The sequence below is a fragment of the Danio aesculapii genome, chromosome 19 (genome assembly GCF_903798145.1).
Source record: "Danio aesculapii chromosome 19, fDanAes4.1, whole genome shotgun sequence".
Classification (NCBI taxonomy): Eukaryota; Metazoa; Chordata; class Actinopteri; order Cypriniformes; family Danionidae; genus Danio; species Danio aesculapii.
Window position 1 is genome coordinate 6047565 of NC_079453.1, and position 26791 is coordinate 6074355.

Consider the following 26791-nt stretch of genomic DNA (forward strand, 5'->3'; position numbering starts at 1 on the left):
CTTTCTCCAGAAGAAAAAATATTGTCAAACATACTGTGAAATTTTCCTTGCTTTGTTAAACATAATTTGGGAAATATAAAAAAAAAAAAAACATTTAAAAGGGGGGCTAATAATTCTGACTTCAACTGTATGTGTAAATGTGCACAATAGATGTTTCAAACACTTCTGAAGAAAGGCAAAATGGGCATGGGGATGGCAATGAGACCATCAAAGTGTTTCTTAAAGGTGCATTTACTACCTCACGACAGGGTGGACAGCAATTTCAAGGACATGTGCAAACTGATTATTAATATTATGAAAACAAAAAGTTATTAAAATGACATTTTATCAAATAACTTGTTAAAGACAAATAATAAGAATATTTGAAAATCTTTTTAATTATTTTCTAATTTACCTACTTTTTAGACTCACTAAAGTTAGCTGAGCTGTGTGTAGGCATGGGACGCTAACCATTTAAGGTATACCGCAGTTTGGAAAAGTCAATGTTTTAAAACCAGTCAACATTTTCTGTAATACCGTTCCTAAGGTACGTGTAAAATCTTTTATTTACTTTTTTTTTTTAGTTTTTTTAGGACAACAGTATCTCCAGCAGAAAATATACCCAACGATGCCATTTTAAATCGTAAAAAAATCTGAGTTTTTGAAACTAACGAAGACGGCAGAAGTCGATGATTCATTTTCATTATTTAGCCTGACATGTTAACGGCTCCGAAATCTTTTAAAGGTTTCAAAAAATAAAATAAAGTTTTTAAAGGGGAAAATGGTGTTGTTTTTTTTACACAGAAATTTTAAAAAATAATATATTTGAGCAGTAATCACAATACCGTGATATTTTTATCCAAGGTTATCATACTGTGAGAATCTTAGCCATGCCTAGCTGTGTGGGACATGGCAAAATCACATCCATTCACTGAGAAAATATTGCAAAAATTGACAAAAACATATTTCAAAACACTTTTAATTCTACCTGCATGTGTGTCAAGGTTTAACATATTATCTCAAAACATCAGAATTTCATTATTTTGCATTGTTCATATAGGACTGATTCAATCTTGCGGGTCATCAAATGCTCTTTAGAGTAACAATGACCCACTTATTGTGCCTGTTAAGTCCTAGATCAACTTTTTGTAATCAAATGGTTGAGGTTAAGGTAGGCCATGGCGTTAGCAACATTCATTAATTCATTACACCAAATATTCGGTCAGCACAAATATAGGCTAACGCCCCGTTCATTAGCTGTAGTATAGCTGAGATTATTCAGTAGACTGGACGTGTAGGTCTAGGCTAATACACAGAAATGAAAATGATATTGTTTGGTACTTTAAGTCTGTTTGTGTGCTAATTAAGTATCGCTTTTGTGTCGAGAAGTGTGCTGTTATGTGCTGACCTGATTCTGGATCAGTTTGAGCGTTAGCGTGGCTGGAGAATTGATCAAGTTGTTTGCCGCAGCTCTTCCTTTGTAAGATTTCAATCTCATCATTGATTGCGAGCAGCTGTGGAACTGATGTAAGAAAACATGCAGGATCTGAGATGCAAAGTAGCTACTTTAATGAATAATCAACACGTATTTCGCCATTTACGTAGAAGTACACGCTAAAAACGTTGAGTTATTCATTGAACCCAATGGTTGAGTTAAAATTTTGTTGGGTTATTTTTCAATGGGTTATTTATATGTCGGCTATTGTCACAAAATTGATATTTAAATCGATATTTCTAGAGTGACTATTTTAACAAAATATCGAGGTCTACTGTAAATGTGGAGGTCAGCACAAAATAGGCTATTACATTCATTAGCTTTAGCATAGCTGAAATTATTTAGTTATCTATCTGTGGTAGATCTGGATGTGTGGTATGCAGGGTCAGAGTAAATGTGTGATATGGGTTATGCAAAGTAGCTTACTTTAATGTAAAATTAACATATTTCGCTAGAATACTATAGCATTGGTCACAAAATTGATATTTAAATCGATATTTTTCGATTGACTATTTTAACAAAATATCGAGGTCTGCTGTAAATGTGGAGGTCAGCACAAAATAGGCTATTCATTAGCTTTAGCATAGCTGAAATTACTCAATTATCTATCTGTGGTAGATCTGGATGTGTGATATCCAGGGTGATATTCACAAAATGGATATTTAAGTCGATATTTTTCACGTGACTGTTTTAACAAAATATCGAGGACTGTATGTGGAAGTCAGCACAAAATAGTACTTGTAAATTATATTACGCATGCTATTGGTCACAAATGGATATTTAAATCGATATTTTTTGCGTACATGTTTTATATATTTTTGATTTCTCTGTGTGTGATGTCTGTAGATATGGTAAAGCAAAAGTGACGAACTACATAGAGGATTCACAGTGAACAGTGTGTGTCTGTGGCCACTAGAGGGCGATTTGCGCCTTGGAATCTAATGAAATGTTTATTTTGATGTAATATATATATTTAAATACTAAAAAATGTGTACTATCACTTTTACGTAATATTATGCATCCATATTGAATAAGTGTTAGTTTCCTTAAAACAACCATCATGTTTAAGGGACATTCTAGCAGTACATTTTCACTTATAAAAATGTGACAGGGCCTGACCTTAAGCTTGTCATCCTCAAAAAAATCATACAAAAACAAGCATAAAATCATACAATTTAATGATAGAACGCATCCTTGATCACTGTCAGCTTCTCCATCAAATGATGTCTTTTATGAGACTTAAAGGCATTTTATGTTCAATTTAATGCAACTGTGACAGGACTGACAGAAACATTAGGACAAATGAAAATTTATTTGTATTATTTATTTGTAGTATTTTTTTGTAGAATTTATTTATAATTTCATGTTTTTAATCAATTGATGTGAATGATAACAACCTAAACTTGCTATTTCATAAGTTTTTTAAGTTTTTAAACAGTTTTTAGCATTTTTGAAGTGTTTTTAATGAAGAAAAAAAATCAGAGAACCATATGAATGACATATTCCTCTACAGAACAACTCGCATAAATCAACCGTCAGTCCGTTTTAGCAATTTTGGGGATGAAATACATATCGTTCACTGTATTTATGTTTTTATTTCAGGCACAGATTATGTAAGATTTTGGTAGAATGTTCCTTAAATGACTGAGTAGGGTACTCATTTTTCTTTAAATTATTAAACAATATTAAACTGTTTTCACCAATAATAATGATAAGTAATATTTAAATTATTTAAGAAGAATCGTCAAAAATTTTTGCTTTAATATCACATGCAAATATATTACTGTCTGCAACAGTTATTTACATAAAATCATATTTCATATTACTGTTTCTTTTAAGAGTTTTTACATTTTAATGAATAGGACTGTAGAGAGTATTGACAGGAAGGCAAGGGGAGCAGTTAGAGGGGAAAGATCGGCATTGGACCACAAGGTGGGAATCGATCTCAGGTCGCCGTGAGCACCGGAGTGCATGTGTCGACACACTAACCACTACACCACTAGCGCCAACTTCATATTACTGTTTTACTTTATTTTTGATCAAATAAACATAACCTTCATGTTCATTAGAGACATCAGGGTGCACACATAGAAATTATGCACAGTATCTAAGTATTTAGGTTTGAGGAAACTGTCCATAAACTCATCAACATCTGTAAATTATCAAATTTGTTTTCTATAAACCAGAGCATAAAATGGCACACCAAAACAAAAGTGTTTGCATTAAAACTAAAGCTTTAGTCAGACTAAGCTGTATTATCTACTTCACTGAACAACATATCCGAAGGGCTTTGAGTAATAATACAAATGCATGAATTGATGCACGTCCAAAACTATTTTCACTTTGAAATTGCTTGCAAATTTGACAAATAAATACAATCAATTTGACTGAGTATATTGAATTAAACATGAAAGTTTTACATTTATACACTGAAATAAGTATATTGATCCTGGTAATAAATAATTGAGGGAGCATTACGTTACAAAACCTGTTTAGTCTCTGTTTAATTTTCAGAATAAACATCTGTGACTGATGTCCACCCTGTAAACACACAGCATGTTTTCACCACACCAGTTTATGCTGATGTTATTGCTCATGTATCTTGTTGATAACGTGACTCTTATTCATGAAGATTTGATTGAGGTGATGCTTGATGATATTTTAATCCTCGAAACGTCATTCCCAGACAAACTGTAATGCCGACACACAATCAAAGAACAAAAACTCTGTTGTTTATGAATAACAATGAACTCTTCCGAGAATCCTGACGTGGATTTTTCCATGATAAGGCAACAGCTAAAGCAAAAACAATTCTTTGATTAATTTTATTTGTCATGTATACATCTAACATCCCATCTAAAGTTGGAATTAAACCCAGAAACAGTTGGAGACTTTTGCATTTTCTCTCTCTTTGCATGATGGACTGATACATCAGAGCCTTACCCTGTTAACACAGTTTTAAAGGAATAGTTCACCCATAACTGAAAATTCTGTCATCATTTACTCACCATTTACTTGTTCCAAACCTGTCTGGTTTTCTTCTGTCGAACACAAAAGAAGATCATTTAAAGATAACTGGAAACCTGTAACTGTTAACTTCCCCAGTTGTTTATGGATATCATTGTTTACAGGATTATTAAATACCTTTTTTGTGTTCATAAGAAAGAAAACTTATAAAGATTTGGAACCACTTGAGGGAGAGTAAATACTGAGTGTTTATTTTGGGGTGAATTATCCCTTAAGAATGAATATATCTGTCTTAGAGGAATACTTTTTTTGGAAATAGGCTCATTTTACAAATTCTCTAGAGTTTTTTTAATCCATTCAGCCAATATCTGGGTCTGGCAAAAGCACTTTTAGCTTAGCTTAGCATTATTCATTAAATCAGATTAGACCATTAGCATCTAAAAAAATTTAAAGAGAGTTTTGTAAATTTTACCATTTAAAGCTTGACAATTTACCTCAAAAGTTGGGTTTTACCATTTTTGAATCCACTCAGCCAATATACGGATCTGGCAGGAACAATTCTAGCTTAGCTTAGCATAAATCATCAAATAGGATTAGGCCATTAGCATCTAAAACTTTTTAAAGAGAGTTTTGTCTATTTTACTATTTATTCATTCATTTTCTTTTCGGCTTAGTCCCTTTATTAATCCGGGGTCGCCACAGTGGAATGAACTGCCAATTTTACTATTTAAAGCTTGACCATTTGCCTCAGAAGTTGAGTTTTACCATTTTTGAATCCATTCAGCCATTATCCGGGTCTGCCTAGAGCACTTTTAGCTTAGCTTAGCATAAATTATCAAATCGTATTAGACCATTAGCATCTAAAAGAATTAAAGAGAATTTAGTTCATTTTATATTTAAAGCTTGACTATTTACCTCAAAAGTTCAGTTTTACCATTTTTGAATCTGTTCAGCAAATATACAGGTCTGCTGGGAGCACCTTGAGCTTAGCTTAGCATAAATCATGAAATCATATTAGACCATTAGCATTTAAAATTTTTTAAAGAGAGTTTCGTTAATTTTTCTATTTGAATCATGACTATTTACCTCAGAAGTTGAGTTTTACCATTTTTTAATCTATTCAGCCAATATACGGATTTGTCGAGAACACTTTTAGCTTAGTATAAATCATCAAATCGGATTTAGACCATTAGCATCTAAAAAGTTTTAAAGAGAATTTCGTTAATTTTACTATTTAAAGCTTGACTATTTACCTCAGAAGTTGAGTTTTACCATTTTTGAATTAATTCAGCCAATATACAGATCTAGCAGGAGCACTTTTAGCTTAGCTTAGCATAAATCATCAATTTGGATTAGACCATTAGCATCAAAAATATTTTAAAGAGAGTTTCGTTAATTTTACTATAAAAATCTTGACTATTCTATAGTTATACATGCTGTAATAGGACCAATGAAAAATTTAAAGTTGCTATTATAGCTATAGGAACTCTCATTCTAGTGTAAAAATCAAGGAACATTGCTGCGCTGCACTACATGCAACGATATTATGCTTGAAAATAGTCCTCATCTGGTAACTAGTTAACAACACTGCAATAGTACGGCAGGAAAGTTTCTACAGAGCTACAGCATTGGGAGAACTAGAAAATAGTTAGGCTTTAAATACGAAAATTATCACAACTATTTTGTAAATTTTTTGAGAGAGATGCTAATGGTCTAATCCAATTCAATGATTTAAGCTAAGCTAAGCTAAAAGTGCTCTCGCCAGACCTCGGAGAGTATATATGGTAAAACACAACTGTTTTACTCTAGGAGATTTGTAAAATGAGCCTATTTTCAAAACAAAAGTGGAATGTTCCTTTAACACTTCCTAAAAAATCAGGGTCATGATGTTGGATTTTACCTTCTGTCATGATCCACCGGAGAAGGAGACGTGTTGTGATGTTTGTATTTGACTTCTGACTTGTATCACCTGACCACAACAGACCAATATAGACATAGATAGTGCAGCCACAAAAATGACAAATAAAAAGCGCGTCTTGTGATGATAAGAAGATATTTGTGGTTAAATTTCCACCTAGTTATTAACAGAGCTCAATTTGTTCTGCTGTATATTAATTAACCATGAGAGGCAGTGAGTCAACACCTTCAGGGGATTTCTCTGGAACTTTATAGCCTAAAAACTGGAACTATTTGGGTTATTTTAACCGAGTGTGGGTAAAACACGGACAAATCAACCATTAGTTTAAATGTGGGCTATTTGTTTAATTCAATAAATTAACATATAAAGCAGTTGTTTTTTAGTCTATATTTTATTCAGAGTGGGTTGAAATAGTCAAGCATTGCTTAGCGTGTATGCAAAACATTTTTTAAACATGATTAGCATTTCCTCAAAATGTAGTTTGTTCTCTTCCCTTGATCTATACAAATGAATCCAATATCAACATTTCAGTGAAACCTAACATTCTGGATCCTGTTCCTTGATAAATTTATTTAGGTGTAACATACAGTAATTAAACCTGAGCAACATGATCTCCTCACAGCAGGAAGGTCTCTGGTTTGAGCCCTGGCTAGGCCATTTGGCATTTCAGTGTGAAGTTCTCTCCGTGTTGGCGTTGGTTTCCTCCAGAGAGCTCCAGTTTCCCTCACAGTCCAAACACATGCTCTATAGTTGGATTGAATAAACTAAATTGGCCACAGTGTATGTGTATGGGAATGTGAGAATGTATGGGTGTTTCCCAGTACTGGGTAGCAGCCGGAAGGGCATCCGCTGTGTAAAAGATATGCTGGAATAGTTGGCGATTCATTTCATTTCAAACCAGAAACTGATTTATTATTTATTATGTTAGGCAGTAGTCTATTAATATAACGTACTCCAGGAAGAGGCAAGGGATATGTATTTTTACATTTTCATCTACCCTCACTTGATGCACTAAAATAACAAACCGATCAGACAAGCAGGTGCATTAACCATCGTCATCGGGAGTCACACACAAACCCCGCCTTACTGCTGAAGCCTAAAAACACAGCACAGATCACATTACTCTTACACACCATCAGGGAAGACTCACACCTTCCACATATTTATGTCTAATAATACATGATTAGGCTCAGATCGAGTTTGAGAAGGAGTGGGAAATACATCTAGAAGATCTCTATAAAGCAGGTAAGCCAATTTTACAGACAGATTAATGATATGTCAGTTTCAAATAATTTCACAAGACATGATCTAAATGTACTTACATTTCTCCATAAGTAAATGACTCTAGGTGCACAGTTTTGATTAATTTCATAGTATATTACACTGTATAGTTGTCTTATACATATTCAGCTTTCAAATATAAACCACTCTCTTTTTTTTGTAGGTCAATTACATTTCTGATTTCAATGGCAAAACTGATGAGCACCGGACAACTGAAGCGTCATGTCCGATACATCACAGCATTTCTGAGCTCCACAACCATCTTGTTGTTTCTGTATTTTCAAAACTCAGCAGTAATTACGACCTACTCTTATGGGATTGTCTCAAAACGAGCTGCATGCGGATGCAATACGTGTGTGGCGAGCCGAGAAAATGGTACTTGGTTCAGTGAGCGTTACAATCGCACCAAACCATTCCTGCTCAACAGCACCAACAGTGAATTAAATGAAGACATCTTAAGGTGGTGGAAGGTAAGGTAAAAATGGGTTTTCTGGCTCTTAATGTTTGCCTATGAGCTTTAATGATAATTAACAATATTATTTTTAATCAATAAAAGGTAAAAGTCAATGCAAATTTCAAATGAAAATATTGTCAAATGTTTCTTTAAATTGCTTTAAAATAACAAATGTTTAATTAGTTGTGATTTAAGATATTTTCTATAATTTTTATTGCCTTTTTAACTATTTTTGAAGTTAAGACATTAATATTGTGTTGTCTAAAAATAAATATAAACAACATAACCATAAACTACACAAAAAAAATGTGTAAATTACAACTTTCTTATGCTGGGAATCATTATTTTTAGAATAAAATAATAAAATAAAATAAAATAAAAACTGTTTAACTCAATTTTTAATCCAGATAATTTCCAAATGTTCTCCTATTTTTCCCGATAGCTGTAGATCATGGTGTTTTACCTTTTCAATGGTCTCAGTAGTTCGATTACAGAGGTTTTGGGGCTGTTCCAATACTCTGGCATATTCAATGACAACTGTATCATCTTGACATCTCGCCTCCGATGAACTTTCATTGACGACGTCTATCTCTTCCTCTATATTCACACTTTTAGAAACAAAACTCAAGTTTCCGTCAGCCGTGTCATTTTCCTTGACCAGCTCGTCCATCACGTCACTCAGATTATCAATACCGCCATCACTATCCACTTCTGCATATGCCACATTTTCTCCCTCCTTCTGTGTAACGAATATTCTGCTGAGCTCTACATGTTCTTCGCAAGCTATCTGAGAGTCTGAACTTGCTACTTTTGCAGTTTTCTTTGGTGGAATATATGACACAAATATAACTTTGGATTCTTCATCGCTCTCATCTGCCTCTGTTTGACTGGGAGTGGGCAGATTCCCTGGAGAGTCTCCCAGACATATATATCCCAGTATCCCATATCCCAGTCTCCGTTATATATATATGTAAATTGTATATTTATATAATATGAATATGAGGTCATATATAACACAACCAAGGCTTGATATATTATTAGACTAATTCAATAAATTAACATATAAAGCAGTTGTTTTATATTCTATATTTTATTCAGAGTGGGTTGAAATAGTCAAGCATTACTTAGTGTATGCAAAACATTTTTTAAACATGATTAGCATTTCCTCAAAATGTAGTTTGTTCCCTTCCCTTGGGCTATACAAATGAATCCAATATCAACATTTCAGTGAAACCTAACATTCTGGATCCTGTTCCTTGATAAATTTATTTAGGTGTAACATACAGTAATTAAACATGATCAACATGATCTCCTCACAGCAGGAAGGTCTCTGGTTTGAGCCCTGGCTGGGCCATTTGGCATTTCAGTGTGAAGTTCTCTCCGTGTTGGCGTTGGTTTCCTCCAGAGAGCTCCAGTTTCCCTCACAGTCCAAACACATGCGCTATAGGTGGATTGAATAGACTAAATTGACCACAGTGTATATGTGTGTGTGAATGTGAGAATGTATGGGTGTTTCCCAGTACTGGGTAGCAGCCGGAAGGGCATCCGCTGTGTAAAAGATATGCTGGAATAGTTGGCGATTCATTTCATTTCAAACCAGGAACTGATTTATTATTTATGTTAGGCAGTAGTCTATTAATATAACGTACTCCAGGAAGAGGCAAGGGATATGTATTTTTACATTTTCATCTACCCTCACTTGATGCACGAAAAGTCATTTCGAGGGGGGAAGAAAGGTTATGGTATGGGGTAAAAGATTATGAGAGCAAATTAATTTTTACAAAGTGCACAGATGCTTTTGAATAACTGACTAACTGATAATTGAATATTGACATGTAGGTTACAAGTTAAAAACTCTTGGCAAAACATCAACTTTGCGAGGCCACCGTGGACATGCCTTTTAATCAAAACTCAAAGTATTCACTATTTAAAAGCAAAAGCATTTAGGTTGCAATGACAAATTTGTTATTGATCTGATTAAATCTCTAAGAGAAGTTTGATCACATACAACCTTTGCAACATTTTAGATAAAAAAAAAAAGACTTTTAAAAAAATTGTAGGCATTGGGACCTTCCTTGTGTCTACCAGATTGTTTATGTGTATGTAAAAATTGGCCACCGGAAAAAGTGTAGGGTCACCTCAGGTGAAGTGCACAAAGACACTAATGTCAGAGATCCCATAGAGATTTAAACATAGAGGCATGGAGATCTCTCCAGATAACCCCCTTCCCCTGATAAAAAGATCCCTTTCCATACCAGTGGGACCAAAGGAACTAAATCTGATTCGCTTAAGCCAGGGTTCCCATGGTGCTGAAAAACAAGGTTCACCTCCTCTATAGCCCATGTGTCCACTTCTTATTACACTTTACATGCATTCTGTACTAACGCACTTTTTTGTTCTGGGGTCCGCTATAGAAGGATGGTGAGGAGGCTTATAACTCATCAAATCTGCCTATTTAAACCCAATCCAGCTGAAGAGATGTGTAGAGGCACAGCTGCCTATGAACAAACCTGGCCATTGAGATAATGAGCTAAAAGCACGATTAACTAGAGAAAGCGAAAGGTATTCTTTTGCAAAGCATTTAGGAATGGTTTGCCTTATCTAGCTAATGGAAAATTGGCTTCTCTAAATCAATCTTCCTGGAGAAATGCTCATCCCCAGTCCTGGGACGAGCAGGTCGACAGGCCGTATATTCCTTCCTTTGTCACTTGCTCAGGTCTGCTTTGAAGGCCTAAAAGTGTTAATAGCCTACTGATGAGCTATTCATGTCACCTTCCTGTAGGATACCTACTGTTGTGGTCTGGCTTCCACTATTCAGAGACCTCACATTTTCTGTAAAAAATAGGTTGCCTTTCTCCCAATGCTTTGGTTTGGGAGGATAGGCATCCTACATAGAGATAGCGTAACCAGCAGTGCTCTATGCTCTCAACACCAGGAATGAGGTAAACTTACATGCCCTGGATGGGAGCCAAAAATACACTGCTGGTCGAGCCATCTCTGCTGAGAAGAAAGAAATTGAACCCCAGGAACAAATCATCCATCCCAGAGTGATCAGGATGACATCACTCAAGCCAGCTACCAGCTCAGCATCTTCATCTGGTGCAGAAACCCTTCTTCCTTGCCGGGTTCACACCAGACGCGGTAGACGTACAATCGCGTGTCAAATTCACAAAATGTTCGCAACAATAGACGCATGAACATTTTGCGTTTACTCGCTTCATTCGCGCGTGAAATTCACATCACAACACATGTGGATTCACGTAATGTGCGGGGCTTCTGTCTGCCTATTAACTTTAGCTTCGTTGCTAAATGGCAAACATGGATTTTATTGAGAGAATAGCTGTGTTTATGTGCTTTATGAAGGTTGAAAAGCACCGTTGATTTGTTTGGAGCCATGCCTGAGTCTACTAGATCCATTCTGAGGTGCACCAAACTCTGTGAGTTCATAAAATCCTCAAGAAACAGTACCTGGATGATGGAAGCTTTCAGCGGTGGAATGTAGTGGAAAGTCGGAGTAGGGATGTCCTGGGATTTTAGTATAGTGGTGTTCATAGGCTACATGGTCTAAAGCAGGGGTGCTCAACCCTGTTTTTGGAGAGCTACCTCCCTGCAAATTCAACTCCAACCCTAATCAAGTACACCTGAGCCAATTAAGCAGGACCTGAAGCAGCACTTGATAATTGCAGACAGGTGTGTTTTGTCAGAGTTGCAACTGAAATCTGCAGGGCGGTAGCTCTCCAGGAGCAGGACTGGTGACCCCTGGTCTAAAGTGAATGTGGAGGGAAAGGTACCTTAATGTAACTGTCCTGACATGCCACTATACTATTGTGAACCATATACACCATGAACCTGCTCATCAGCAGATTAAGGCTGCTTCATTTGCACTGCTCCTGCCAGCACTATTGTATACAGTAGCATCTCTGTTATTGTTTGCATTTTGTAACATTTATCTGTCTCTCTAGCCCAATTTCCTTCCCAGTTTCCTTTGTGGAACATCATTCCTGTTTGAACATATAATCCATACTGAATTCCTACCCCTAAACCTAACCCTAACTATGAATGATTGAAATGTTGTTCCAGGATCAACATAGATGTTGATATAGGAGAACATGTCCTACTTGGTGAAATGACACTGACCTTTGTCCCCTGTACATCACTTATTCTGACACTTTGTTTTTGATTTGAACCAGTCAGGCCTATTGTCATCAGATGAATAATTATTCTGGACTTCTTAAGATTATCCAAATGGCCAATCCGCCTGTAGACAGTAGTGACTATTGATTCTTGATTAAAGAACATTGAACACTGTGAGACAATAATAAAGTGAAATACATCAAGCATTTTTTATAAAGGCAAATTTCATTGCACCTTTCTGGTTACAGCAGAGATAATTAGGGCTCTTGAGAATGAACCCTAGGTGTTGATCATTGAAAGTGACCAACAAAAAGAAGACTAACCAAAAAGAAGACTAACTATAGTTAAGATTAACTTAATCCTAAGTGCTATTACACTTTCACACAGGGGCTTCAAGGTGCAGCAGATGTCATCAACTACACATATGTGGTGGACATTTTGTTTTCTCTGTTCCCGGATGAAGATCACTATTCGGATGCTGGTCCAGATCGCTGCAGGACCTGTGCTGTGGTGGGAAACTCTGGGAACCTTCTGGGCTCCAATTATGGACGTCTCATAGATCTTCATGACTTTGTTTTGAGGTAGGGGATTATTTTGAACTTTGGAGAACAATAAAACAGTAATATCAATGGAATAGGTCATTAATGCCAAGATAATTACAGTTAAATCTACAGTGTTTATTTAAAATGATTTTCTAAGTAATCTTCAATTAAAGTTTGACCATTTGCTTCCACGTTTGGAGTGGTGGTTCTTCTCTGTTGACTACCGTTTGTATGGCTTCACCCACAATATTTTTAACCACGCCCCTCTTACCGCTATGAGGGAATGATGAGGGAACAGATTCATGGGATGAAATAAAATCATGAACAAAACACAGCTATTGGCCAATCAGCATCAAGAATTAGAACCAACTGAGGCCCAGAGTGCAAATTCATTTCCACTGATGTCAGATATCTTTACTGTTTGTTTTATCTCAGGATAAATAAAGCCCCGACAAAAGGTTTTGAGAAGGATGTGGGGTCTAAGACCACTCACCGGATCATGTATCCCGAGAGCGCTGTGGATTTGGACAACTCTACTCATCTGGTGCTCTTTCCCTATAAGATTCTGGACATGCAATGGCTCATCAGTATTTTCACAACTAAACACATCACAGAGTAAGAAATTAACACATCTGAATAACATTACACGTTATTTTCTATACATACACTGGCCAGACTATTTGTTAGGTACATGCTATGGTACCGCTTTTAGTGTTCAGAAAGTGCAGGAAACATTCCACGGAAATGTTGGTCTGTTGAGAGATTTGTTAGCTACTTATCTATTATGTTAATTTCCTGTTCCTCCACATCCCGAAGGTACTTTAATGTAATGAGATCTGGTGACTGTTGAGGTCATAAGAGTTTAGTGAGCTTACTATCAGGTTCAAGAAACCAGTTTTCTGAAGTAAATATTTTAAGTCGGCCCATCTGTACTTTGAGTATTTTTTATTTAGCAAATATTTACTTTTAATTCTAAAAGAGCCTATAAGATCTATAAGAAATTTTTCATTTAATTATAACGTATAACAATATACACTACCTGACAAAAGTCTTGTCGTCAATCACATTTGTAAGAGCAAGAAATAATGACTAGTTGATCAGTTGGAAAAGTGGCAGAAGGAAGATTTTTCTGAGGAATCATCTGTTGAACTGCATCCCAATCATCACAAATACTGTAGAAGACCTATTGGAACCTGCATGGACCCAAGATTCTCACATAAATCAGTCAAGTTTGGTGAAAGAAAAATCATGGTTTGGGGTTACATTCAGTATGGGGGTGTGCGAGAGATCTGCAGAGTGAATGGCAACATCAACAGCCTGAGGTATCAAGACATTTGTGCTGCCTATCACATTACAAACCACAGAAGAAGACAATTCTTCAGCTGGATAGCGCTCCTTCTCATACTTCAGCCTCCACATCAAAGTTCCCGAAAGCAAAGGAACAAAGGAAGGAACAAATTAATGAAGGAAGGATTCAAAGAAGGACTGAACAAACTAAGGAAGGAAGGACCAAAGAAAGGAATGAATGAATGAACAAAGGACCAAATGAAGGAAGGATCAAAAATATGAACGAACGATCAAATGAATGAATGAATGAATAGGTGAACGAATGAAGAGTGGAACGAAGGAAGAAACAAATTAATGAAGGAAGGATTCAAGGAAGGACTGAACAAATGAATGAAGGAATGATTCAAGGAAGGACTGAACAAACTAAAGAAGGAAGGAACGAAGAAAGAAATGAATGAATGAACAAAGGACCTAATGAAGGAAGGAACCAAAATGTAAACGAACGGATGAATGAATGAATGAAGGAACAAAAATGTAAACAAACAAACGAATGAATAAATGAATGAATTAGGGAATGAAGGAATGAATGAACACTTAATGACTTAATGAAGGAAGGAACAAAAGTATAAACGAACGAATGAATAAGTGAATGAATAAAGGAATGAATGCATGAACAAAGGACTTAATGAAGGAAGGAACAAAAATATAAACGAACGAACGAACGAATGAATGATTTAACAAACGACCCAATAAAGGAACAAACAAAAATATGAACGAACGAACGAATTAATGAATAAGTAAACGAATAAAGAGTGGAACGAAGGAAGGAACAAACGAATGAATAAAGGAAGGACAGAACAAACAAACAAACAATAGAAGGAAGGTTGGAAGGAATGAACGAATATAGGAAGATCACTAAATGCACTACAGAATGTTACGTTTACACATCCCTGCACAAACTGGATGTAAGCGCATCAACTTTTCACTGTGTAATACTCACTACTCACTTCTCTTGAGTACTTTAAGGGCTACTTTTACTCATACTTTGAGTAACATTTAAAACAGATACATTTACTCTACTTGCACTACATTTTTGGGCAAGTAATGGTACTTTTACTTGAGTATGATTTTTCAGTACTCTCTCCACCAAACTGAAACTAGTAAAAAACAAACAGTTATATTTGGCAGGTGTATGATAGAGCTATTTGTGTTTTAGGGTGTCTCGTATTTGAGTCCTGACCTTTTCCGATGCAAATTAATTATGTATAAGGGACTAAAAATGAAGTACTTTTGTACTTTGACTCAAGTAACATTGAAAAGGAGGACTTCATATGTTTACTTGAGCAATATTTTATTCGGGAGTCTGTACTTTTACTCAAATGCCTGATTTGTGTACTTCATTCGCCACAGTGAAAAGAAGAGTATGCAAATATTATGATGAAATGTATCTAAATTGAATTTGAATGCATTTGTTCACAGAACATACATCCCAGTACCATCAACAATCAACGCAGACAGAGACAAGGTAAGCCAGGCCTGACATATGCTTACTTTGTTAAGCTTTATTAACATTGAACTGCAGATTCTCAATATCATGCCAGAAATCCATGTCCTGTTTACGTTCTGTCATTGTTTTTAGGTGATGATTCTCCATCCTGAATTCATCAAATATGTGAATGATAAATGGGCAGAGGGTCATGGTGGATATCCGTCCACTGGCTTCTTAACGCTGATATTTGCGCTTCACATCTGCGACGAGGTAAAACTCTTGTCATGCGTCTCCGACTTTGCACGGCATAATTTCGGCGAAGCAATGCTGTTGTTTCCGAGGGAGTGTCTGTTTGAACAAGATAACATAACCACATGGCAACCACAAAAAGTGGATTCACAGGATGATTGCAAATATTTGATTGCAGGTGTTATGACAAATGCAGGCGCTTTATGCTGGAACAAAAGGGCTTTGAGTAAAGTGGGAGCTTCCAAACATGGTTTGAGTCATGATGATAGCATCCACGTCCGGCTTTTTTTTTTATGAACAAAGGGCAGGTTCAAAGAGTAGAGTTTATAACATTTTTGCTATTTTGGATGGAAAAACGGTCTGTGCTCCTGACAGATGGTTTAAAAGAGTTGAGTTATGAGTTATGGCTGTGTTTCGGGTGTAACATGCTAGGGCTGCACGATTCTGGCTAAAATGAGAATCACAATTTTCTAACAATTCTGTAGATGTAAAGTAAAGGTTAATTTGAGTAGGCTGTTATGTTTGTTGTTTCTCAAACGTGGTAAAACACTGAGGTAAAGTGTTCACTAAAGTAAATATGATTGGCGGGCACGCGCTCGTCCTCTTGGTAGTAAACAAACAGTGCGTCAGCTCATGCGTGATTTCGTGGCCGTGAATACATCATTACATTAAGACAGAAATGACATTTTGGGGTGAATTACAGAGCATCCTGAAAGTATTATAGCGCTTCAGTTTTTCCACATTTTTTTATGTAAAAGCCTTATTCCAAAATGGATTAAATTCTTTTATTTCCTCAAAATTCTATACACAATACCCCATAATGACAATGAGAAAACAGATTTGTTGAAATTGTTGCAAATTTATTAAAAATAAAAAACCTGAAAAATCAGATGTACATCAGTAATCACAGCCTAAATGGAGCTCAGGTACATTCTGTTTCCACTGATCATTCTTGAGATGTTTCAGCAGCACTATTGGAGTTCACCTGTGGTAAATTCAGTTGATTGGACATGATTTGAAAAGGCATACACCTGTCTATATAAGGTCCCAGGGTTAACAGTGCATGCCAAAGCACAAACCAAGCATGAAGACAAAGGAATTGTCTGTAGACCTCCAAGACAGGATTGTCTCGAGGCACAAGGCTGGGGAAGGTTACAGAAAAATTTCTGCTGCTCTGAAAGTTTCAATGAGCACAGCAGCCTTCATCATCTGTAAGTGGAAGATGTTTGGAACCACCAGAACTCTTCCTAGAGCTGGCCGGCCATCTAAGCTGAGTGATTGGGGGAGAAGGGCCTCAGTCAGGGAGGTGATTAATAACCCGATGGTCACTCTGTCTGAGCTCCAGCGTTCTTCCGTGGAGAGAGGAGAACCTTACAGAAGAACAACCATCTGTGCAGCAATATACCAATCAGGCCTGTGTGGTAGAGGTGCCAGATGGGAGCCGCTTCCCACCTGGGATTTGCCAAAAGGCATCTGAAGGACTCTCAGACCATAAGAAACAAAATTCTCTGGAGTGAATGCCAGGCGTTACGTTTGGAGAAAACCAGACACCGCTCATCATCAGGCTAATACCATCTCTATAGTGAAGCATGGTGGTGGCAGCATCATGCTGTGAGGATGTTTTTCATCTGCAGGAACTGGAAGACTACTCAGAATAGAGGGAAAGATGAATGCAGCAATGTACAGAGACACCTTGAAACTTGTGGTATCATATTCAGAAACACTTGAGGCTGTAATCGCTGCTAAAGGTGCATCAACAAAGTTTTGAGCAAAGGCTGTGAATACTGATGTACATGTAATTTTTCAGCTTTTTCATTTTTAATAAATTTGCAACAATTTCAACAAATCTGTTTTCTCATTGTCATTATGGAGTATTGTGTGTAGAATTTTGAGGAAATAAATGAATTTAAACCATTTTGGAATAAGGCCGTAACATAAAAAATGTGGAAAAACTGAAGCGCTATGAATACTTGCTTATTACACACACAGGGATGTGCAGCAACATGTATGCTCATTGTGGACCTGCCTATAGGCGCATATCACAAATGTGCTTTTAAATGTAGCGCCATTGACTTTAGAGCAGCTTTTAGTTGGTTAATAGCCCCTTTCACATTGTGATACCAGTAAATATCTGGAATATTTATGGAATGACTTTACCGGTAAATTCAAAAACACGCTGTTCACACAGGCAAGGGGCGTTCTGGAATTTTTCTGAAAAAGACCATTCACACATCCATTTCAAAATACCGGTAAATTCTGACCTCATTAACCAGAAATGTCACTTGTATTTGTAAACATAATAGCGGTCAGGCTTTTGTTGATGGTTTCTATTTTTATGTAAAGCTTTAGGCAGGACTTGAACCAGCGACCTTCTTGCTGTGTGGCAACAGTGCCAACCACTGAGCCACCTCTATAATAAAAGACATGAATGTGAAAATACTGAGGTCACTTCTATGAAATAAAATCTTATTTTGACTAATTGCCTATATTTTCTCCTTCAGGTGAATGTTTTTGGGTTTGGAGCTACCAGTAAAGGACAATGGCATCATTATTTTGATGAATCGATGACTTCCTTTAGCAATATTCACAGTGGAGACTTTGAAAATCAGACGATTCATTTCCTCCATCAAGAAAACAAGATTTCATTGCACCAGGGTTGGACATGAAGCAGGTTTCTGGAGAAACACGAGTACTCCGTGACAGCAGTATTGGATAATGAGCTGAGGAAGCTGAACTTACAGGTCGAGAGACGTGACGAGGTATCAACTTTCCTGAGGAGATTCATTTGAGCTCAATAAAAATGTGGCTTTGGGGGATTTATTTATTTTGATGAACTTTCCAGGATCTTCAAGCACCACTGAGTCGCACTGTTTACATTGGAATACACACATAAAGGCATTTTTTCTGTATATTAGCTTCGGGATTTAAATGTTTAGTTTATTTAAATGAATATATAGGAGCTGGAGCGACCTGGGCTTCAAAACACTTCAGCACATGCCACAAACTCTGATAACATCATGGCATGTCACATTGCTGAAGTAATTGATGCAGAAACATACAGCCCAGACCAAGTATTAAGTGCTTTACATGTTCACACTGTTCAGTAGTCCAACATTTCTGTTACAAATCCTGTTATTGTTTGCCATAACTATGTTTGTAATTTAATCTGAGATACTGTCATTTATACTGTAATATTGTACTTAAATCAGAGTTTTAGGGTTTCATTAGCTGTAATCCATAATCATGAAATTAAAAGAAATAAACATTTGATATATATTTTAATCTGTGTGTAATAAATGTATATAATGTATGAGTTTCACTTTTTTAATCAAATTAGTCAAATGAAAATTTGATGACATTTTAATTTATCGTCTTGCATTGTGTGTATACAGTATACACTCACCGGCCACTTTATTAGGTACACCTGATAATAGGTACTAGTATCGTGTTGGACCCCCTTTTACCTCCAGAACTGCCTTAATCCTTCGTAGCATAGATTCAACAAGTTACTGGAAATACTCCTCAGAGATTTTGCTCCATATTGACATGATAGCATCACACTGTTGCGGCTTTCTACTCGCGCTTTATAACATGCCACGTTATCCTGCTTGCACTGTTGATGCAAGGCAGGATGGATCCATGTTTTCATGTTGTTGACTGCAAATTCTGATCCTACCATCCGAATGTCGCAGCAGAAATCAAGACTCGTCAGACCAGATGACATTTTTCCAATCTTGTATTGTCCAATTTTGGGGAGCCTGTGTGAATTGTAGCCTCAGTTTCCTGTTCTTAGCTGACAGGAGTGGCACCTGGTGTGGTCTTCTGCTGCTGTAGCCCATCCGCCTCAAGGCTGGATGTGTTGTGTGTTCAGAGATACTCTTCTGCATACCTCAGGTGTAACGAGGCGTTATTTGAGATACTGTAGCCTTTCTATCAGTCTGGCCATTCTCCTCTGAACTCTGGCATCAACAAGACATTTGCACCCACAGAACTGTCAGTTTTTTGGACCATTCTCTGTATACCCTATAGAAGGTTGTGCGTGAAAATCCCAGTAGATCAGCAGTTTCTGAAATACTCAGACCAGCCCATCAGGCACCAACAACCATGCCATGTTCAAAGTCACTTAAATCCCCTTTCCTATCCCCTTCCCCATTCTGATGCTCGGTTTGAACTGCAGCAGATCGTCTTGACCATGTCTACATGCATCGAGTTGCTGCCATGTAATTGGCTGATTACAAATTTGCGTTAACGAGTAGTTGGAAAGGTGTACCTCATAAAGTGGCTGGTGAATGTGTGTGTGTGTGTGTGTGTGTGTATATGTATATATGTATATATATAAATAATACTTCCTGTATTATTACTCCATTTGTGTCATCTTTATGGGTAAGAGGCTGGACGAGTGCTGTTATTTGCAGAATATTGCACAGCTATCAGCCAATCAGATTCAAGAACCAGACAGAACTGTTGTGTAAAGATAGATACTCACTTCCTGTATTATTACTTCATTTGTTATCTTTATGGGTACAAAGAAAGAAAAGTGTCCAATGACACAATTAAACCTGTCATCAAACACACGTCATTTCACTCGTGACTTTTATCATGTACAGTAACAAGAATGACTCAGCATAAAAAAATAAAAAAAAGAGTCTGACTCACAGGTAACACAAGTTCATAGTAAGCTGGAAAAGCTGGCAAGTGAAGTGGGTAGAAAACATTTATGAATATAAAAGTTTAAAAGGATGGGAAGTACAGGAAAGAGAAGAAAGTCAGAATTATTAGCCCCCCTTTGAATTTTTTTCTTCTTTTTTAAATATTTCCCAAATGATGTTTAACAGAGCAAGGGAATTTTCACAGTATGTCTGATAATGTTTTTTCTTCTGGAGAAAGTCTTAGTTGTTTTATTTCGGCTAGAATAAAAGCCGTTTTAATCTTTTAAAAACCATTTTAAGGTCAATATTATTTGCCCCTTTAAGCTATTTTTTCGATAGCCTACAGAACAAATCATTGTTATACAATAGTTTGCCTAATTACCCTAACCTGCCTAGTTAACCTAATTAACCTAGTTAAGCCTTTAAATGTCACTTTAAGCTGTATAGAAGTGTCTTGAAAAATATCTAGTCAAATATTATTTACTGTCATCACGGCAAAGATAAAATAAATCAGTTATTAGAGATGAGTTATTAAAACTATTATGTTTAGAAATGTGTTGAAAAAAATCTCTCCGTTAAACAGAAATTTGGGGAAAATAATAAACTTATATACTTATTATAAACTTATATATATATATATATATATATATATATATATATATATATATATATATATATATATATATATATAAAGTAGTCAACATTGTATCAGTCAGCCTATAAACCATTCCAATACAATAAGGAAAGAAAGAAAAAACATTAGCACAAGAAAAAAAACAACGTAATACACAGCAAAAAAAAAACTATATCAATAACAGAAATAAATAATAAATGTATTGTTATTTTTAGTAGTTGTAGTTTATTTTTATTTTAACTATTATTATTATTTTAAAAAGGCATAATGAGAAGGGAAAGGAGCATCACTAAACCAAAAGCTACATTGAACAACAGCAGCGTCACGGATGTTTTTGGATGCAAAAACGTGTTAACATGCTATTAAAACCCCTCCAGAGCAGTATTAACCTGCATATCACGCATTACAGTCATTCAGATCATATCTGTTGGCAGGTGAACGTGACGCAGTAGGAAGGGGCGGGGACATAAACAGATTTTTAACATGCCGTTTTCCCTCCGTCTTTCTGAAAGCGGTGCACTGGATGATGGAAAAGAATGTGGTTTCTGACGGTTTCACGCACATCACAAGATGATGCACAGTGTACAACTACTAAAATCTGCTCTGTTTTGTACGACATGATTAATGATAACATTGTGTAAGCCAAAATACCGTACAGGCTACATGATGTTGTTATTTCAAAACTCCTCCATTGTTTCTTGTTTTTAGAAAAGAACTCAAAACTATTTTTAGAAACCTTTTTAAAATGACGATTCTAAATGACGTAAAATGGTTTATTTATCATTTGTTTATTGTTTTATATTGGTTTATTCATTGTATCTGATTTTTAAATGTTTTTTATTTATTAATATGACACTTGTTGACAGTTAATACGTTATTTGAAAAGCAATTTTTTTTATTGTTAATACAAAATCTAAATCCTACATTTGTATAATATATACAGTAGACGTCAGAATTATTAGCCCCCCTTTGAATTTTGTTTTCTTTTTAAAATATTTCCCAAATGATGTTTAATAGAGCAAGGAAATTTTCACAGTATGTCTGATATTATTTTTTCTTCTGGAGAAAGTCTTATTTGTTTTATTTCGGCTTGAAAAAAAGCAGTTTTTAATTTTTTAAAAACCATTTTAAGGTCAAAATTATTTGCCCCTTTAAGCTATTTTTATTCAACACTCTACAGAACAAACCTCAAGAACCCAATAATGCATCCCAGGGAGAGTGGCTGGCCCCTGGGGCAGCCCGCTGCGGTCACAGGCCCTTTAGCTGAAAGGCAAGGGGCCCTAAAGATCCCAAACTGCCTCCCAGGGACAATGTCTGGATCCTGGGGCAACCTGCTGGGGTCAGAGACCCTGCAGCTGAAGGGCAAGGGGCAATCAAGAGCCCAAACTGCAACCCAAGGAGAGTGGCAGGCCCCTGGGGCAGCCTGCTGGGATCACAGACCTTGCAGCTGGAAGTCAAGGGGCCCTCAAGAGCCCAAACTGCAACCCAGGGGCAGCCCGCAATAACAATAACTTGCCTAATTACCCTACCCTGCCTAGTTAACCTAAGCCTTTAAATGTCACTTTAAGCTGTATAGAAGTGTCTTGAAAAATAGCTAGTCAAATATTATTTACTGTCATCATGACAAAGATAAAATAAATCAGTTATTAGTAATGAGTTATTAAAACTATTATGTTTAGAAATGTGTTGAAAAAAATCTGCTCTCTGTTAAACAGAAATTGGAGGGGGGGAATAAACAGGGGGGCCGAATAATTTAGGGGGGCTAATAATTCTGACTTCAACTGTATATGCACAAATAATATTGTTTTATACAATAATATAATATTGTTTAGCTTCTTATTAAGTTACAATGGTCATTTTATCAAAATAAAATAATAAAGAACACTATAAAACAAACAAAGGCTCTATAATACAAGTTATATAATAAAAATTAATAAAACATTTATAAAGCATTTTTAGTTTTTATTTTACCAAGGGCGTCTGAAAAATATTTTGGTTCTTTTATCATAAAATAATAAACAGTGGAGTTTTGAAATATCTACATTTATGAATTAAATATTTGGCTTATACAATTAATATTTATCAAATCGTGCGAAACGGAGCAATTTTTAGTATAGGGCATCCGCTGCGTAAAACATATGCTGGAAAAGTTGGCGGTTCATTCTGCTGGGGCGACCCCTGATTGATAAAGGGATTAAGCCAAAAAGAAAATGAATAAATGAATGAATTATTATTTTTACCTTATTTTATTACAGTCTATGGGATTTATATACTCCCACATTAATTGATGATTAACGACTAATTGATGACTAAAACATTCGTCCTCCAGCCCTCTAGAACAGAGGTGGGCAAACTCGGTCCTGGAGGGCCGGTGTCCTGCATAGTTTAGCTTCAACTCTAATCAAACACACCTGAACATGCTAATCAGTGTCTTCAAGATCACTAATGATCTATAAGCAGGTATGTTTGATTAGAGTTGGAGCTAAACAGTACACCGGCCCTCCAGGATCGACTCTGCCCACCCCTGCTCTAGAACGTAAACAGATGGGGCTTCGCTAACTCTGCCACAAGATGAGTTGAAGAAATCTTTTCAAAGCTTCAACTGAGATGAACGGAAACTGAAGCGAAACGCCGCACGCTGACGACACCTGCTGGTCAAAACAATGTATAAACGCACTAAAATGACCTGCAACATCGACTCCCTCCGATGTTAAACACTGGTTTAAAGCAAATGGGTCGTTTCATTTGACTCTTTTTGAAATTCAAACACTTAAACGCAACAAAAGAATAACATTTCTGGTAGCTTGAAAGCAGCACGAGTCATTTTCACAACGGAAAAATCCATAATAACTACGATAAATGCCATCGGTTTCAATTAGAAACTCTGGAGATCGATTCAAAAACATCTTTTATTGTCTCTGAAACTCCATGTCAACCCAACGACAGCAGCTCAATGTTGAAAAGTCGAGGGACGTACATTAATACAAACAATAACAGAAGATCACACAGCTCTTAATAATATATAGTTATATATTTATTCATACTGCCATATCCATTTATATTGGTTAATTGTATAAAATAAAAATAAAAACTAAAATTAAAAATCAAAAGTACAGTCTTTGTGAAGGTTTCGATCCCCAAGGATTAAAATGGTTTCATCCACGTCGCCTTGATCACTCGATTTACCGTCTCAAACTGTGACCCCCAGATTGTAGATGTGTCCCGAAATCAGTCACACACTCACTGAGAACAAGCTGTGTTGATTAAGATGGTGTGCGTGTGTGTGTGTATGTGTGTGAGAATGACAGAGAGATAGAAAGAGAAAAAGACAGAGGCGATCAGGCATCAAAAATAAGGTAAAATCCAACAAATTACCTGTGCAATTATAGACGAGAAGGAACAGTATTTTTGGGGGGGAACGTAACATTAAAAATGTATTATTTTTATATAGATATCAGTATTATTTAGGGCTTTATCAGCTATAAAGAAACTATATCAATGTTTTGTGGTCTTTCTGGTGTAAAAAACTAGTAAAACAACCCTTGACATGTGCAATATTATCATTTACCAGCTTGAGTTAACAAGCACATCTGTTATAGAGTGTAATGAAAGTGTAAATAAAGCATCTCTGTGGACTGCAATATTAATAAACGACAAGAGAATATTTCTTCTTGTTAATCAACCTGTTTGCATCTCCAAAAGAGGATTTAAAAAAGGAGCACGTTGTCCAAGTGACAAGTTTCAGAAAAAAAAATAAGAAGAAAACATCAGGAAATGGTCCTCAACTCGACTAAAGTCTTTAGTAACAAATGGAACAATCTGATTGGATCCCAAGCTACATCATTTCTGAAGGGATAACATGGTGAGGAAACATTTTTTTAAAAGTGAAAACAGCTGACATGTAATGGCTGAATGTAACGGTGTGTGCAAATCTCAATGATATATATAATACGTTATAACCAGTTGGTAAAACTAATTAAATATGTACAAAACGAACATGTCAAAGTCATATTTTGCCTCAAAATCAAAAGAAACTCAAACATAGAACACCCATAATTTTATCATTACTGATGCATCTACACAACAATGTGCTAAAGAATTAAAAGCCTTTAATTTGCATTTTTTGAAGCTTCTCTTAAGGACAACTACATTGTAAAAACAATGCCTATTCAATTGAATCCTTGTATATATCCACTTTAATATATACAAATATATAATTGCGCACATCCATACATGTCTATACCATGCGCATGTCATTCGACATCAACGATTTTATGAAATCGCTTACAAAATACTTTACAAAAGCATCGATTTTTAAACTCGTTTCCAAAAAAATGGCATTTTAGGCTCCTAAATTGCACTGCTGTGTCAAGAAACATAAGAAACATTTTGAAAAATTAAAAAAAAAAATACATCTTTAGTTAAAGTTGTTGTGTAAATGACCTATTAAAAGGGTTAGTTCACCCAAAATTTTAAATTGATAATTTACTCAACCCTCAAATTGTTTCAAACCCATTTGAGTTTCTTTTTCTGTTGAACACAGAAGAGGATATTTTGAAAAATGTTGAAAACGGGTAACCATTGACTTGTCATAATATTAGTTTTTTCTACTATGGAAGTCATTTGTTTCTAGCATGCTTCAACTTATCGTAATTTGAAGGTTTGGAACCATTTCAGGGTGAGTAAATACACTGAAATAATTTTAAAAATTTTACGTTAAGTGGTTGTAATCCATTTATTTGGGTTAAATTTAAGTAAATTTGATTGGTTCGTTTAAATTCAACCCATATGAATTGTTTGCAACAATTTTGCAGAAATTATTATTTTTTTCAGTGTAGTGAGCAGATTTTTGGGTGAACTACCCATTTAAATAGCTTGTATATACACTGTTTTTAAAATAATTTTTTGTTTCATATTTGAGGGCTAAAATATGACCTAGACATGTTATCAACAGCCTAATGCAGGATAATTCTGGCACATGAAGATTGCTGTATTGTGTGAAGCACATTTCAACACTCAGCATCCTGTTTATAAGCATCGTCTCGAAGCTGATGCTGTCAAATGATCAGACTATCTGTAAACCAGACCGAAGGGGGAAAAAATATCCTTTTATTAAATATATATAAAATGTGAAGAATCTAGGGCTGGGTGATATGAGCACATGACGTACATCATGGAGACGTCTATTTGATGCTTTTGTGCTTACATCTGGAATATGTATTTATTAAACCATTTGCTCATCTGCAAAACATCTATTAGATTTCAATTTCCAGATGTTAAATAAACGTTTTGAATATGTATTTACAGTGCTTCAAATGTAGAATGTTTGTACAGCAGACCTTTTTAAGATGTTTATCAGACTTTGAAGACAAATGATCTTTATAATACATGTTTCAGATGTATGTGTGCTATCTGGGTGCATATCGTTAACGTGGAAAAAAATCCTAAACTATAATAGATTTTTTAAATTCTGTGAATATCACAATATGTAAATATGTGGGCATGGCTAATGATGTTGGACTGAGGGAAATTTAATATTTTTATATTTATTTTTATATTTATTTATATTTTTATATTTGTTTACACATTCATTTTCCATAATTAAGATTCAGCATTTCCAACAGACTTACATTATAATATATAATATATATATATATATATATATATATATATATATATATATATATATATATATATATATATATATATATTG

At 35.6% G+C, this 26791-nt stretch overlaps 1 protein-coding gene across 1 annotated transcript; it reads left to right on the plus strand.

Moving 5' to 3' along the window:
* Positions 1-7503: 7503 nt before the first annotated feature.
* On the plus strand, positions 7504-19036 carry st3gal1l (ST3 beta-galactoside alpha-2,3-sialyltransferase 1, like). The gene is made up of 7 exons (XM_056480080.1): positions 7504-7604; positions 7804-8110; positions 12616-12809; positions 13206-13385; positions 15537-15582; positions 15697-15816; positions 18297-19036. Exons 2-7 carry the CDS (start codon positions 7826-7828, stop codon positions 18459-18461), a joined length of 990 nt encoding a protein of 329 aa, XP_056336055.1. The 5' UTR covers positions 7504-7604; positions 7804-7825; the 3' UTR covers positions 18462-19036.
* Positions 19037-26791: the final 7755 nt, after the last annotated feature.

Bases quoted from the DNA above. Each gene is read 5' to 3' on its own strand.
- st3gal1l (XM_056480080.1), top strand. From the start codon at position 7,826: ATGGCAAAACTGATGAGCACCGGACAACTGAAGCGTCATGTCCGATAC. The intron at 8,111-12,615 runs GTAAGGTAAAAA...ACTTTCACACAG, and splicing joins ACATCTTAAGGTGGTGGAAG to GGGCTTCAAGGTGCAGCAGA. The intron at 15,583-15,696 runs GTAAGCCAGGCC...CATTGTTTTTAG, and splicing joins TCAACGCAGACAGAGACAAG to GTGATGATTCTCCATCCTGA.